At 40.7% G+C, this 14,560-nt stretch overlaps 1 protein-coding gene across 13 annotated transcripts in view; it reads left to right on the top strand.

Moving 5' to 3' along the window:
• SLC25A26 (solute carrier family 25 member 26) overlaps positions 1–14,560 on the top strand; it is a 96,570-nt gene that overhangs the window by 32,873 nt on the left and 49,137 nt on the right. For all 13 annotated transcript variants that reach the window (XM_072044545.1, XM_072044546.1, XM_072044538.1 and 10 more), the window contains 2 exons: positions 530–634; positions 2,027–2,074. In XM_072044545.1, the coding sequence (XP_071900646.1) occupies positions 530–634; positions 2,027–2,074 (153 nt within the window). The remainder of the gene's footprint in view (positions 1–529; positions 635–2,026; positions 2,075–14,560) is intronic.

Below are 14,560 nucleotides of genomic sequence, written 5' to 3'. Positions count from 1 at the left end.
AAGAATCAGTCTGATGCTTCACCTTGAATGAAGTCCGGTGTGTTTTAAGGTAAACCTTGAGTGTGTTGTGTGCATCTAACACTAACTGGAGCGCCTTTTGCTGTCAGTCACTAGAGGGCACAATGGAACTATCTACGAAATTTGTTCTTCAAGTCCCAGATCTGCAGATTAGATCTGTGAAAGTAGGGGAGATTTTCCTGTAGCTGCCAAAAAACAGGATGGCTTCAAAATTTTGGTTTCATCAATGATTTGTCTCATCCAAACCTACTTCTGTTTTGGAGGTTAAAAACTGAAGTGTTATTATCAAGGGTGCTTAATTTTCTGTTAGTACAGTTTCACCTTCTGGAAGCATGTAGCTCTGAGAGCAAACACATAAGCGCCTTATAAACAGCTTTTAAGTTCAACTCATATAATTACAAAAATTATTTCCTGGTTTCTCAGGTTTCTGTACTGGGAACAAACTCCAAATGCGTCAGCTGTATGAAGGCAGCAAAAGGAATTGCTCCCTGATTGTATCGCTCTTTTGCAGGTTGCGTGCCTCATAAGGGTTCCATCTGAAGTTGTCAAGCAAAGGGCCCAAGTTTCACCTTCTGCAAGTACCTTTCGGATTCTTTCCCACACCTTGTACCATGAGGTGAGTTCAGAGCAAAATTTCAAAGAAGTTGCTTCATTCTTCCCACTGATGCTGTACATGTGCAGAAGCATTACTACAGTTTTATTCTTTCTCAGCACTTTTCCAAAAATTCTTCTGTTCCTGGAAGCAGTAGGCATGTTAATGTTTAAGGGAACCAAACCCCACACCTTCCCCATGTGTGTGCACTTAAATGCGCACACGTGCAAACTTTAAACAACTTTTTCCTCCTCCTTTTATATTGGGCACCTACATAAGAGGAGGAAAAAAAAAAAAGTTGTGAAAAGATCTACTTGGATATATCTAAACAGCCCTTGTCTGTGACAGCAGGACATCAAGACCCTGTATCTGAGGTTTGCTGGCTGGTTTTTAGTTTTTGAAGGAGGTTTCGGGGGAGATATCCCAAAGGCTTCAGAGAGGCTTCAGGAGAGAAATGAATGCACTTCCAGTATCGGTAACTTTTGAAAAATCAGGATTTTTGTCATCTCTTCAGTACTGTTTCTTTCTGGAAAACCTGCATGCCACTGCTTTTACTGCGTCTCAAAAGGGGCATTTCTCAAATTCTATCCCATAAGAGAAAGTGACTCCTGAAGATACTGTGGGGAAAAATGTTATACAAGTTTCCATGTATAAATGCCAGGAAAAGGAGGACATATATATGACCCTTTAATGATTCAGTTGTTTTTTTAGTTGCTTGCAAATGAATACTATTTTGATAACCCTGTATGAGAGGGTCCCTGGAACTTCACTCTGTGATTTGGTCGTTCTGCTCTAAAAGCTGGTGCTCTCCAGATTGTACTCTTTTCTCCTTTGTAGCTGACCAAAGAACTGTAGGATTTGATAAACATCCAAGAAACTGTCCTGTAAGATATTAAACCTAATTTTATATGTACATTTAAAAAGAATTCTTAATTGTTTTTCATATTATTAGCTGGTTAAAAATACAAAATATATTCATAAAAGCTGTGAATCAAAGGTAAGGGGTTGGATGTAAGTTGTCATCCTGTGTGTTCACTTTAGGTAGGCTGCTTAAGCAGAAGAGGAGTAGTTTCAAAATATATGGAGGATAATGGATGCTTGCCCAGGATTAGTCAAGCAGAACTTGGAGTAATGTGTTTCTGTGCTATCTTTTAATTTTAACTGTAAGGTATATTTTCTTCTCTGTAACTGATTATTGTGAACAGTGTTTAAATGCTTTTTGAAATGAACATAAAACTGCCCAGCACTGTAAATCACTGAATACAGTATACAATGCTATAATCAATATAGTCAATTTGTAAGAAGTCAGGTCTGACACTAAGTAAGGCTGCACTGCTTGCCTTGTAATCACCAATAAATTGTGGTCTTTGACAAACTAATTCCCTATAGCTGATGCTTTCTTTTGTTGGTTTACAGGGTATTCAAGGACTTTATCGGGGTTATAAAAGCACGGTATTAAGAGAGGTAAAACACTTATCTTTCCTTCTTTCTTTTTTTTTTTTTTTTAAACATTGATTCCTTTCCCTCACTTTTTTTCTGTTCACTAACAAGAGGTGGTGGTAGTACTAGTAGAACTGAGATCAGTTGCCCTAACCATAATCTGTAAATATTAGCATATTTCATTCCAGGTAAGTTACCAGCCTGTAATTTAAATAATTACTGATGACATGCCTTAGAGAAATCTATGATACATGCAAAAAGTCAGCTACCTTCCTGCCTCTTAATTTTGTTGCTGCTAAATTGTAAAAGAATGGAAATATATGTATTAACACAATGAAAACCATAAAATTAAAGCACTGGAAACTTCAAGTCTCGTGGTTGCATCATGTGAAGTATGTAATTCAACAATGGTGAACTGGTGGCATCAGGCCAAGTTTGGCACAGATTTAGGCTTTCTTTAAATGTGTTTGTCAGCAGATGCCAAGAGATTATCTGTCATCTGTATATAGGGAGGATTGTGTGCGCTTTTTTTCTCCTGAATGTGTGAAAGAAATGCATTTAGTCATCCAGCCTGTGGATCTGATATGGCATTACTTAACTGCAAATCAGAAGTACTTCACTGGTGGGAAAAATGGAGCTAAAAATATTTTGGCCTGCTTGGCAGTAAATAGTTTCTAAACTTAAAATCTCTTCATAAACAGACTACCAATTTTAGGATTAGTGTCATGGAAGTGTTTGATATGCTGTGTGGACCGAAGGCATTACAAAAGAAATAGAAAAGTTCTTCTGTTGGCTTTTGTGACCCTGGTTTGGACCCACTGAAAGTGGTGGGCGGGCAGAGGCTCTGATCTTGCTGTGTTGTTTTCATGGCTTCAGTTATGGATTTAGTTTGTGCTCAGTGCTGGCACTCTTCTTGTGCATCTGGAACTGTGGCACCTGAGATCTGCCCACAGCAGTCCCCATGCAGGCTGACAGCCTTCATAGCTCTGACTTTTAGATCTTTAAATGACATCTGTGTGAGTTCTTAACAGCTCTCATTTAGGACATTTGATTGCCCCTATGATTTCCCTGAACCTTTAACTTTTTTTTTTTTTTTTTAAATTCAAGAATTTCCTAACGTTAATGCTTTTATAAAATGTACGTAGTCTTCTCTAAGCTGTTTCAGGTTAGCCAGTAGACAGATTTCTTTTGGCCTTTAACATAAACTGATAAACTCCCAATCCAAAACAGCTTAAAAATCACATCACAGGTGGTAGATCATCTTTTGACAAAGCAGAGTTTTCTCCATGAGTACCTCAAATAAAGAGGCAAGGCTTGATTCGTATGAAAACATAGCAGCTATTTTTCAGAAAGGGTTATTTACTTACAGTGTTCAGTGTGGCACACGGGGGTTTGTTCTCTCCTTACATAGCTCAACTGAATAAACTAGGTTTAGATCTCTGCTTTTTTTTCATTTTTTTTCCCTCCAGATTGGTTGGATGTGTTGCCATTGATAACACAGGTAGTTGCAGAGGCTTTTTAAGCCTTCCTTCAGTAGCTCTTCTTTAAAAAGCCTTTCTTTTTGCTGCAAACTATTTTTAGGGCACTTAGGTTAGCCAGTTCTTGTTACAACGTAGGATAAAGATGGATATTACCTAAAATAAGAAATCCCAAAGTGCTGAAAAATGACAGTGCACTTCAGTTTATTTGAGCAGTTCTGAGTGTTTCAAAAATTAGTTGCTTTTGCAGAGATGACACCTGCTTTTCTGAAATGTATCCCGCACCATAGCTTCATCCTGTACTTATTTTCTGGCTCACTAAACACATGTTATTCACTCAGATTTCATTTGGCGACGGGCAAAAAAAAGGCCAACGAGTCATTTTGATTTCTCTGAGGGGTTCTGAATAAATGAATAAATTTAGGTGCCATTGAATACAGATTTTGCATACTAACAGGTAGATAAAACACACGGTTACAACTGGGTGCTGTTCTCCTTAAAATTTGTTTTGACATATGTCAGGGTGGTAATTAATTTGCAGACCATATTCATGGCATAGTGTGTGACCCTGCTGAGATAACTTTGTTTACTCAAAATGGCAGCACTTTGTTGGAAATTTAATGGGGGTCCTCTCCATTATGTATATTCATAAAAGATCCTTCAGAACTGATTTCTGTTGAAGTATTGCTTTTCAGGGGAACCTGTCCGATAGAATGAGAAATAAATGATCACCAAATGAAATGTGCTTTCTTTTCAAAATGAAACAAATCATAAGTGATGTCTTTAAAAATAAAATAAAAAAAATCTTTGAATTTAACAGCCAGTTAAGGCCATTGCATTTTCAGACACTAAATACATAAAGCAATATCCATGCAAGTAGGAGCTGCATGCTGAACCTCCAGCTGGAACCACTCTAAGCCTGATGTTTAATCTTGATATTTTCTCCTCTATTGAAATACACTTCCTTTAGGGAAAGTCTTTATTTTCAGATAAAAATCTATATTAATTTGTTATTGGACACATCCAGGTAGCTGCATGACATCTGTAGACTCCAGCTGAATTTTACGCTTATAGAGTTCATTTGTATGTTTTGTTTTTTTATTTAGACAAAACCCTTTGTTTAGTTACAGCAGAGCGGGATTTTGGGTAAAATGGTTTCAATGAACAATTTTTCATTTAAAAAAAAAAAACAATAATGGAAGAGGCTGTGGATATTGATGCTTCGAAGATGGCGATGTTCTTGCACAGACAAAATTCTTGAGCCAGATTTTGAGATGTTGGTTTTAGCTGTTGCATCAGGGTAAAATTTTGCATATTACATAAAGCAGGTATCAGTGCCTGGACAGAGATCTGCTTGCCAGTTGCTTGGACTTAAATGAAAATGAGTTTGAATGTTTATAAAAGGAATGCAATCTTGAAATCTCTTCAGTTTTCCATAGCATTGTAGATCTTTTCAAGGCGGCCTTATTCTGTTCTGTGTAATTTGCATTAGCTGCTGTGCTACTTCTGTTCTGGTGTGAGATGGTTGTTTCACCCTTCACTTTTGATTTTCATTCCTTCTCTTATCCCCCTTTATCTTTTCAACGGAATACCTTCTATACAGACAAATATCAGACAAGAAGGAAGATGGTTAAATGTGTAATGCTTTTGGAAATATCTTTGTTTGAATGAGTCTCAGTGGAGGATAAATTGTGAAGTTTTGGCTGTGCTGTTTTCACCTGCTCTGAACTAATCCTAAAATCTGAACGAAAACAAGGTATGGTGCATCATTCTTTTGGCAGTAGTAGTCTGCAAGAGACATCCGTGTTCCAAGAGGAAAGCTTTTGTGACAAAGCACAAAGTGAGAGTATGGTTATTAAGCTGTTCAATGAGACTTTGAAATAATGGCAGAAATCTGAGGCTGTGAAAAGATGTGGAATTCCCATGATGTCACTTCCAAAGCAAATCAAAGCGAGAATTGGCCTTTCTTGTGGTCACAGTATGGCAGCGTTCACTGGTGCGCAAACTGGATCGTGCTGCTAAGAGCAGTCAGCGAGCAGGTAAACGTCGTCATGTTTTCCAGAAGAGAGTTCATTTGTAAAATCTCCTGCCATCTTATAACAAGGCAGGAGTAGGCTGTAAATGCACTGTAAATCCTCTAGAATTTCTTAATGGGAATGTAGTTCTGCTGCTGAGATCTTATATAAGCAAATGGAGCCAGATTTTTAATTCCTGCATAATTCATTTTATTAACTATGACTGAGTAGAACATCTGTTAAAATTCCATAATGTTCAGTTCATGGGAAAAAGACAGAAGCCCCTGAGTTCCCTTTGGAGTTTATCCATTTCCATTAATGTTACAGGAGCCTAGCAGATGTCTTAAAGGACACTATTATGAACGGGAAGACAACGCAAGAGAATGAAGTGCATTGTCCAGTTCCACCGTGTGCAGCAGCTTGCTGGACAGTGAGTCACGTTACTCTCTGCGTGTTTGTATGAAGGGTTCAGCTTTGCACAGCTGAGAAGTGCCACACTTAAATGTGGTGTCCCTCCTGTTGCAAATTGCTGTGGAAGTGTTTGGGAGAACTGAGTGGGTGCTTTGGTTTAATCTAGTTTGTCACTGCTAAAAATATTGCAGAGGGATTGGGCCCTAACTCAGGATTAGGCTCGAAAGGAGCTAAAATGGATATTGAACTCGTCCTCCATCCCTTTGTCTTTAAGGAATCAAAGTTTATAATTCACGTATGACTTGAAAGGAGGCAGAGAATTGCTTTCAAATGGCAGTCCTTGCCGTGCAGGTAGCTCTGCTTGTTGTTTGTATTGCCTCAGAGACTTCTCTGAGAAAATTTGGGCTCTTGGCTTGTATTGGCCTCCGTTCAGGGGGGCAGTAATGGTGAGTCCCTGAGCAGTGGTGTTTGAGAGCTCATCTCAGGGCTCAGAGTTCGACAGATAATTTGATAAATCTGAATCCACTCTTGTGTAGCATGCTGCTGATCTTACTGCCAGGGAGGTAACCTAGCTGTGATTTCTGGGAGTCCGAACTTTGAGAATTAGTACAGCTGTAGGTTTGGCTGGGACACACACGTTTGTTTGTTTTCCTTCGGTGTGTGCAGGTTGGAGCCCTGAGTGAGCACAGGCAGATCCGGCTGCTCTGGGGGGAGACAGCACTCTATGCCATATTCATTTGGGGCAAGAGGAGGAGAATTAGTTAAAAGTAAACCACTGCATTAATGAGTGGCGGCAGTGCTCTGACAAACAGGCAACAAGCTCAAGCTTTCTCCAGGCTCCAAAACCCCAGAGGTAACGTCTCCTGAGGCAGAGGTACTGTGGGCAGTACAACTGGTGGCCTGTCACAGTGCCCCCATCAACGGGGATGGGGAGGAATGCAGTGCAGCCTGTGCAGGTGACTGACCAAAACCCCACTCTTAACTGACTTACTACCAGGGAGAAGGTGAGAGGCACTCTGAAACAACTGGAAGCAAAATGAGTCTTAAAGACACACCTGCTGCCTTTCCCTAAATTTAAAGGGTCAAGGAACAAAGGATGCTGAAAAGGTTATGTATAAAAATGTGGAAGCCAGCTGAGATATGTTAAAACATTGTTGACCGAGCAAGGGAGGGGATCTCTGAGGGCTGAGCTCGATAGAGAACAGTCTGCAAACAGGGAGCCTAGTTTGTTTATCCACCAGAGGTAGTTTTGCATGCTTTTCTTTTGTTAGGACATCTTTATATAAATATCCTGTTCTCCTAGCTGTTAGATTTTTTTTTAAAGTTTATCTCTGTTGCTGTAGGACAGAAAGAATGTTATTAAGACATTCTTTTTCTTGCACAATTAAATCTTTGATCTTCTATCATTCTCTGTATTACAGAGCAGATGTCGATTGAAATGGGCAAACAGGACACTATCTTAATACAATATTTGGAAAAATAAACATCCTCTCTAATGAAATATGTGCAGTATCTGTCTTTTGTTACTTTCTGGAAAACTGAGTTGGCTTTACTTTATTTTGGGATTCTAGAAAGGTTAGATTTAACCAGGAATTTGCCAGGCAAGATACGTAAGACTGGGGGTTTTGCCTTGTGCTGAGCAACCAACGTTTCTTAGGCTTGGGTGTTTCTATGTAGAATAAGTCTCATAGAAGGGTTGGGAACTATAAAATGGATTAATTTAGTCCCTGCCATGTGAGAAATTATGCAGAAGTTATGCAATGTGATTAATAGGAGGAAAGTTGGGAGGGGAAAAAAGAATCTCTCTGCTTCCTCCTGCCCATAACACCGCTGTGTTTTGGAATGTGTGTTACTGGAGTTGTACCAGGTATCTGGTAGGACACCTGTATCTTCCTAGATATCGATACTCAATGGATTTTGATTTTGGAAGGTATGTAAGGGTTAAAAGTGATTCTTGCGGTATAAGAGCAGGAGACAGCTCCGTGCTCTGGTGTAAAGGCTCAGGCACATCCAGGTGCTCGGGACCTGGAACACTAACAAATGTACAAAGGAAATAACTGTCCTTCGTTTTTGTGTGTTATTCATCACACTCCTTACTTTCTGCAGTCACTGGAGTAGTATTCGGAAATTAAAACGGAGATCTAAAAAGGCTTTGTGTAGGTTTTGTGACCTGCTTGAATGGCAAATAAACTGGCCAGGATGGGCAGAGATGGAAAGCAAATTCCCTGTAAAGTTAATGTTTTTTTTTTTTTTTGGTTAAGCACGTGCAGTGATCCCAGATTTGCCAGTTGAATGTGCTCTTTCTCAGGCTGGGTGCAGCATCCACGTTCATCAGTTAGAAGCAGAATGCAGCCATCCTTTCTGCCCCTGGTAAATCAATTTTTACCAGAGCATACAATTAATAGGGTCTCTGACATCAGTGGATATCTTCATCTGAAAAGAATTTCATATATGCAGCGTGTTTCTATATTTGGAAGACTATAGCCTTGCATCTAGGCTCTCCAAACAGACAAAACACTTCCAAAAACTGTGCAGTAAAAATGGCTTATGTGGTTTGGTAATGCAGATGCTTTCCAAATGGAAGTGTATGCAAGCAGCATCTTGCAGGAAGCATATTTCACTGCATGCTTGAAATAGAGGTACTGTTCCCATTCTTTTTCTAAGCACCTTACTAAAGCAAGTGATGTTTTCTGCATTGTTCTTGATGTAAGGAACACATTTTGTGGGTCAGTAGTGACGTTGTGGGCAAGAACAAGTCGGGAAGAGGAAGATGCTTGACTCTGGTTTTTCTTCATGCTGTAAAATCTTCGGTTGGTTGTTGGCTGTTTTTTTTTTTTTTTTTTAAACAATCTAAGAACTGTGCTTTGCATTGGTTTCCCATGAGTTTTGTTTGGCAGTGGTTTGGAGAGCATGCTCCATGTGTTGGTTCCAGTGGAGAATGTCCATGTGAACTTTGTTTCCCCACCGTAATAGGAGGGAGGACAGGCAACAGATAACTCCTCATGGTTAAAAGGAGGAGGAAAGGCTTAAAGTAGTAAAAACAATAGGTAGCAAATAGAAGCAATTATAGAAGATACTTAACCTTATTTTTATTTTTTTATCTGGTAGTATCACTGGATGAATAACACTGATGTTTTCCAAAGCAAGCTAAGGGTGTTAGAATTAATGGGATAACTCTGTATCTTCAGATACCTGGGATATCTCTGTATGGGGTGTCTCTGTACCATTACAGCCTGGTGGCATGGCACTGAAGGCCTGTCATGTCTAGTAGGATTGGAAAGTTCTGCCTACTTCTGAAATTTGACTGCCCGTAACACTTGTGACTGTTTAACGGCAAAAAGAATCGTATAAAAACTTGGGGAATTTTTGGCTTAGTGGCCGATCCCAGTTTTAATTCCACAGCTACATTCCTCTATGGGCAACTGTATTTTGTCTGCCTGGATTCTTTCTGTAGCTCTCAGCAGGAGACGAGGGTTCCTGCTTTTCTACGCTGTGCAGTAACCGTGCAGATGGCTGATGAGTTCCCGGGCTGGATCCGGTGCAGGCTGCATTTCGTTGGTGGCTGTGCTGAAGCAGGTTCTTATCTAACTGTAAAAAGATAGGGGCGCGTGTGTGGTATAGCTGCTTGTATAAAATCTGAACAGAGACACGCATGCATATACATGTAAAAAACGGCGTTGTTTTTAATAATTCCTTATCAAGGGTCTTGCACTCTCTAAGGCAAATCGTCCTCTCAGTGTGCATGATGGGTCTGGAACAGCAAGCAGTTCGGCAATATGGGACATGCTTTCAAGGATGAAATTCTTGCCTGAAATAGACGAAAAAATGACTTTTACAGTGGAAGATTTCCATGTACAGAACGATACTACTGTCACTATTAACAGCAATTATCTGGTTTTCCTACTTGGGGCAGCTATTGCCTGGTTTTCTCTACATCTGCTGAAGAACAGAAAACTCAGCAGTCCAAGATCAAAAGCATTTTCCCCAAATTCCTTGCATGATATTCTCTTAAGCAGCAGTTCTGCTTTAACACAAAAAGCTGAGTGTCTGCACCCTCAGGTCCCGAAGCACATCTCTTGACCAGAGCACAGTCCTGTGGAGCTTTCTGCTCAGCCTTGGGCTTGGCGCTTAGCACTTGGGAGCTTCCAGCCCCAAGCTACATGGTGACTGTCTTCTTGCTTTCTATTTTATCAGAAAGATGATGATTTCAAATTCTGTAGCATGTGGAAATAGTTCAGCAAGAGAAAGGTCTGCGAGCATTTCCTGGTGAGCTCTAGTGACTTGTTTGGAAGAGACCCCCCGTTTCTGCTAGGAGGTTAGCATCTTGGTGACTTAAAGCGCTGCAGAGTGGTGGGCTCTGAACTGCAGTTTGGAGGGCCTGATGTGGACCAGCTTCTGCTGGGTCTGACCCAGGATAAGGAACTTCTGGCAGTAGGATGGTGCAGACAGATGGAAAAATCTCTTCAATCATCCCAGCATTGGTTCTAGGAATCCATTGTCCATACCCTTGATATGAAAGCTCAGATCTGCACATTTCCATAATACCGTGCCCGTCAGCAGTACTGGTTTTGGTGGAAACCTCAGTGCTTGACTTACTGTTTGTGCAGATTTTTGAAGGCAACAGCAATCGTGATTTTCATCTGTAGGTACACCAACAGAACTGGAGGGATGGAGCTAAAACATGCAGAAGAGAAGAAACTGATTTTAATTTAGATTGCTGCTGCTGAAACCGGGCTTCATTTAGCCATAAATAATTCCACCCAACCCTGATGCGTTGCTAGATTTTAAATTCTTTTATACGTTTATCTGTACACATGCACGTATGTATGGATAGAATGCTTGCTCTGTTGCTTGTTAGATTACGTATGTGTACATCAAACTAAGTATTAGGCACCAACTGAGAGATATGAAGAGTTGAAACTGAAAACCCAAGATTGTGGATGAAGGTGTGGAAAAACAGAGCAGACCTGCCGCAGAGCTTGTTTAATTTAGCACGATTGTGGTAAATTCCGTGTTCCCCCATTCCACGTTTTGGAAGTACGGCACTTGTGACAGTTGGCTACAAGAGTGGCTCTTCCAAGTGGTTAAAGCAGGTGACACCACAAATTTCTTTTGAAAACCCAGCTTATTTTTATCTTGCAGGAAAGAAGTTTTGATTCCACTGTTGTGAGCAGAGGAGATGTGACACCCCCCCATCCCAAAAAACAAAACACAACAACAAAAAAAAAAAAACAACCAAACAAACAAAATGCTTAAAGCCAAAGTCATACCTAGCCTCAGAACATTTTAAGGGCCAGATTCAGCTGGTTTTAGCTAACCAAATAGATCAAACAACTTGCTTATTTATTTTTTTTAAGGGATATTCTGGGAATTCACTAGCAATCAATCCTTATAGTAAACATCTTGTCTGGTTAAGGGAAAAGAAGTTAATTTTGGGCATGGGAACTTTTGCTTCTGTTTCAAAAAAAAAAAAAAAAAAAAGAAGTTGGAGCACAGTGACCTTTCTTGGGTCTCTCCCTTGCTCTGTGCAGACTGACTGAGCGCTATGAGCAGTCACACACTAGAGGGCACACAATGCCTGTGATTGCTGCAGCGCCAGCCCAAGGAAATGCCTCTTGCAAGGGATCCAATCTTAGGGTGCCCTGTGGAGCTTGGAATTGACTTTGCTTTAATCCTGCCTCTCAACCCAGTTGCAAAGGAAACATAAAACTTGAAATGCTGTTTGTTTTGTTGACTCTGGGGAGCAGTCCCATTGAATTTCCTGGGACTAAAAAAAAAAATCTTAAGGATAGCCAGGGACCTTTATGGCAGTACAAATACGGGGCTGATACTTTCGGTTTGATTGGTTGTGCTTTGCTTTTTTTGTTTGTTTGATACCAGGTGGCTGGTTCCATTCGTGCTTGTTTAGCAGGAAGCAGAGGGCTTCTCTTGCCCTGCCTGGCCAGGTGAGCTACCCACTGTGTCCAGGACCACAGTGATCAGCCGCAGTCACACCTTGAGAGGCACGTGGCATCTCCTGTGAGGCAGGAGGAGAGCTGCCTGTGGTTGCAAGATGCAGGAGCAGCACTCCCTCATAACCTGGGTCTGCACTGTGCATGGGATGCTTCTGGTCAGGTATTTGCAGTTCGGAAGAGCAGCCTGGCTGTGGTTTCCCTCCAAGGAGGAAGGACTCTTGGGTCTTTCCTAAGAATTTCCTAAGAATGAGGAGGCAGATTGGCTTGGTCTTCGCACAGAGTGAAGAACTGGAGGTGTAATGGGAGGGCTCGCAGTCACTGCGTCTGTAACTGGAAATGCACGTGGGGGAAGGGACGGGATGGATGGTAGCATGACTTTCATTATTTTTATAGAAATGTAGGCAAAGCAGGCCTGGTGCATATGCTGCAAATGGAAATGGTGTTATTAAACCGGCCTCTTATCTTGCTTTTACTTTTCTGTTAATTTTATAGAAGCCAATAAAGTGTAAGCTCTGCAAATTTTCTTTTTATGCGGGTTGAATAAGTGAAAATTGTATTCTTGCTTTTCAAAGCCAGCAGGCCTGGCTACAATAAAGCAGAGCTTGGCCTGAACATTTTGGCTTCGAATGGCAGATAGAGCAACCCTCAGGTCACTCTACCAGATCTGGCTGTTCCAGGCTTGAATCTTTCCCAGTTAAATACTGCCAGTGATGCACGGTATGTGACACGGGTGAGTTTGTCATGAGTAAACTGAGGCCCCTGGATGCTCTTTCAGACAAAATAAACCCCCAAAAAGAGTAAAAACATAAACCAGGATACTACCCCTGCGTTCCACGGGAGAACAGCTAGTACATTGTATTCTGAATTTGCATTTGACATCGCACTGTCTAACTTGAAAAGAGAAGAGCCATAAAGAAGTATCCCTACACATCTAAATAAGTAATGTGCTCATACCTCAGTGGGAGGTTATCTGCTTCATTCCTGCTTTTGCTGATATGAAATCCTGAAGCACAAGAAAGTGTTTTAGGAGCCTCATGAAATATAAGACTCCGAAGCACTTAACTGAATCTTGTCTTGTAGATTTTAACATACTAAATGCCAATTAAAGCAAAATTTGGCCCAGTGTAATCTTGCCACTGGCTACATACCTCACAAGTTTGGGGTGTTTTTTTTTTTCTTTTTTTTCCTTTTTCTCCAACTCTCCCAGCATTTTGCCTTCTGGCCTGTACAGCTGTGCTGCTGGTATACTTTCTATTTCTGGAAGTGACCCATGCAGTTAGGTCAGTTTGTTTTAGCCTTGCTCCTTGTTGCTGAAGTAGTATAGCACATTTCCCCTCGCTGCATGAAAGCCAGAGTAGACAATCTTGATAAATATGATTAATGGGCCTCTTTGCTTTGCTCTGCAGCTGAAGGCTTCTTGAGGTTCTGTCTCTGCTGGGCTACAGCTCCCCAGACTAACTTTTACATAAAAAGTATGCCTCAGAGTCAATGATGCCGTTAAAAATATTTTTATTTGCAGCTTTTGCTATAGGAAAGTCTTTGCAGTTGAAATATGGTAATGGGGTCTGAAGAGGTGGTAGTGGCAGGAAAAGCAATTTGTAAGAGTGGGTGAGGACTGTTTTTTCCACCTCTGTCGTGTTATCTGAAAGTTTGTTGGTTACATTTTCCGTGGCTGAGGTTAAGTTTGGGGTTAGCGTGGTATTTAAAGCCTTGCCCTGATCAGTGTGATGCTAACTGTGATAGTAAATGGCAGCTTCAAGGTGATTATAACTTGTTAGGAAGCTGTAACCTACAAACATATTCAGTGATGCTCATTTCCAGTAACGTGACATAAATACGGTGTTCATGGAACTCGATAAAAATTATCTTGTGTTGTCCCTTTTGTCAGAAGGAAAAGCAAACGAAGGGGCATGTTATCTTGATGAAAAATGCTGTCCAGAGACTCCAGCACCTGTGTGGCCGCTTCTTCAGAAATGAGATTAAAGGGTACAGGGGGAGCTGAGGGGGAGCATTGATGTGAGTGATAAAATAAAAGCGTTACGGGCACCAAGGAACATGCAGGTTGCAACTCTTTATTAGCAAACACCCGTATTAGTGAGGATACTTTGCAAATTCTCTTAAAAAGGAGAGGCTGAACTCCTGTCCTGCACATGGGAACAGCTGGCTGCAGCGCTGCTCAATCCATCCCTGCTTGCCTGGAGACTGCTATGGGGTGGGAACAGCAGCCTCCTGAAAGGAGCACGTCAGTTCTCCATAATTGAGTACAAGTCTTAATAGCAAATAATCCTCTTGAAGTTGTGTTTTTTTCCCCCTACTGCAATCAAAGGAGAGCTTTGTTAAGGCATTAACTAACAAATTAGCTGCTAAATACTGGTAATAACCTATTTCCCATAGATTGCTTTTTAATTATACCCTAAGCTGTGTGATTCCTGAAATCGCTTCTTAAGCAAACCAATGTTTGTGGACATTTCAAACCACTGTAACTAAGTGGTAAAAAAACTCGCTTCTAAAAGTTGTTAGTGGTATCAGAATACGACTTGCTGATATATTCCTGTCTGCAGAAGAAATACGTTCTCAGTGTTTGTTTTTATTAGTATTTTAATTTAAACATGTTATGCTGTGCTGTGAATCTGTTGTTTTAATTTTACTTCT

Source organism: Anas platyrhynchos, chromosome 13 (assembly GCF_047663525.1).
Source record: "Anas platyrhynchos isolate ZD024472 breed Pekin duck chromosome 13, IASCAAS_PekinDuck_T2T, whole genome shotgun sequence".
Taxonomy (NCBI): Eukaryota; Metazoa; Chordata; class Aves; order Anseriformes; family Anatidae; genus Anas; species Anas platyrhynchos.
Note: the sequence above shows the minus strand (reverse complement) of the source record. Positions and strands in the feature narration are given on the sequence as shown.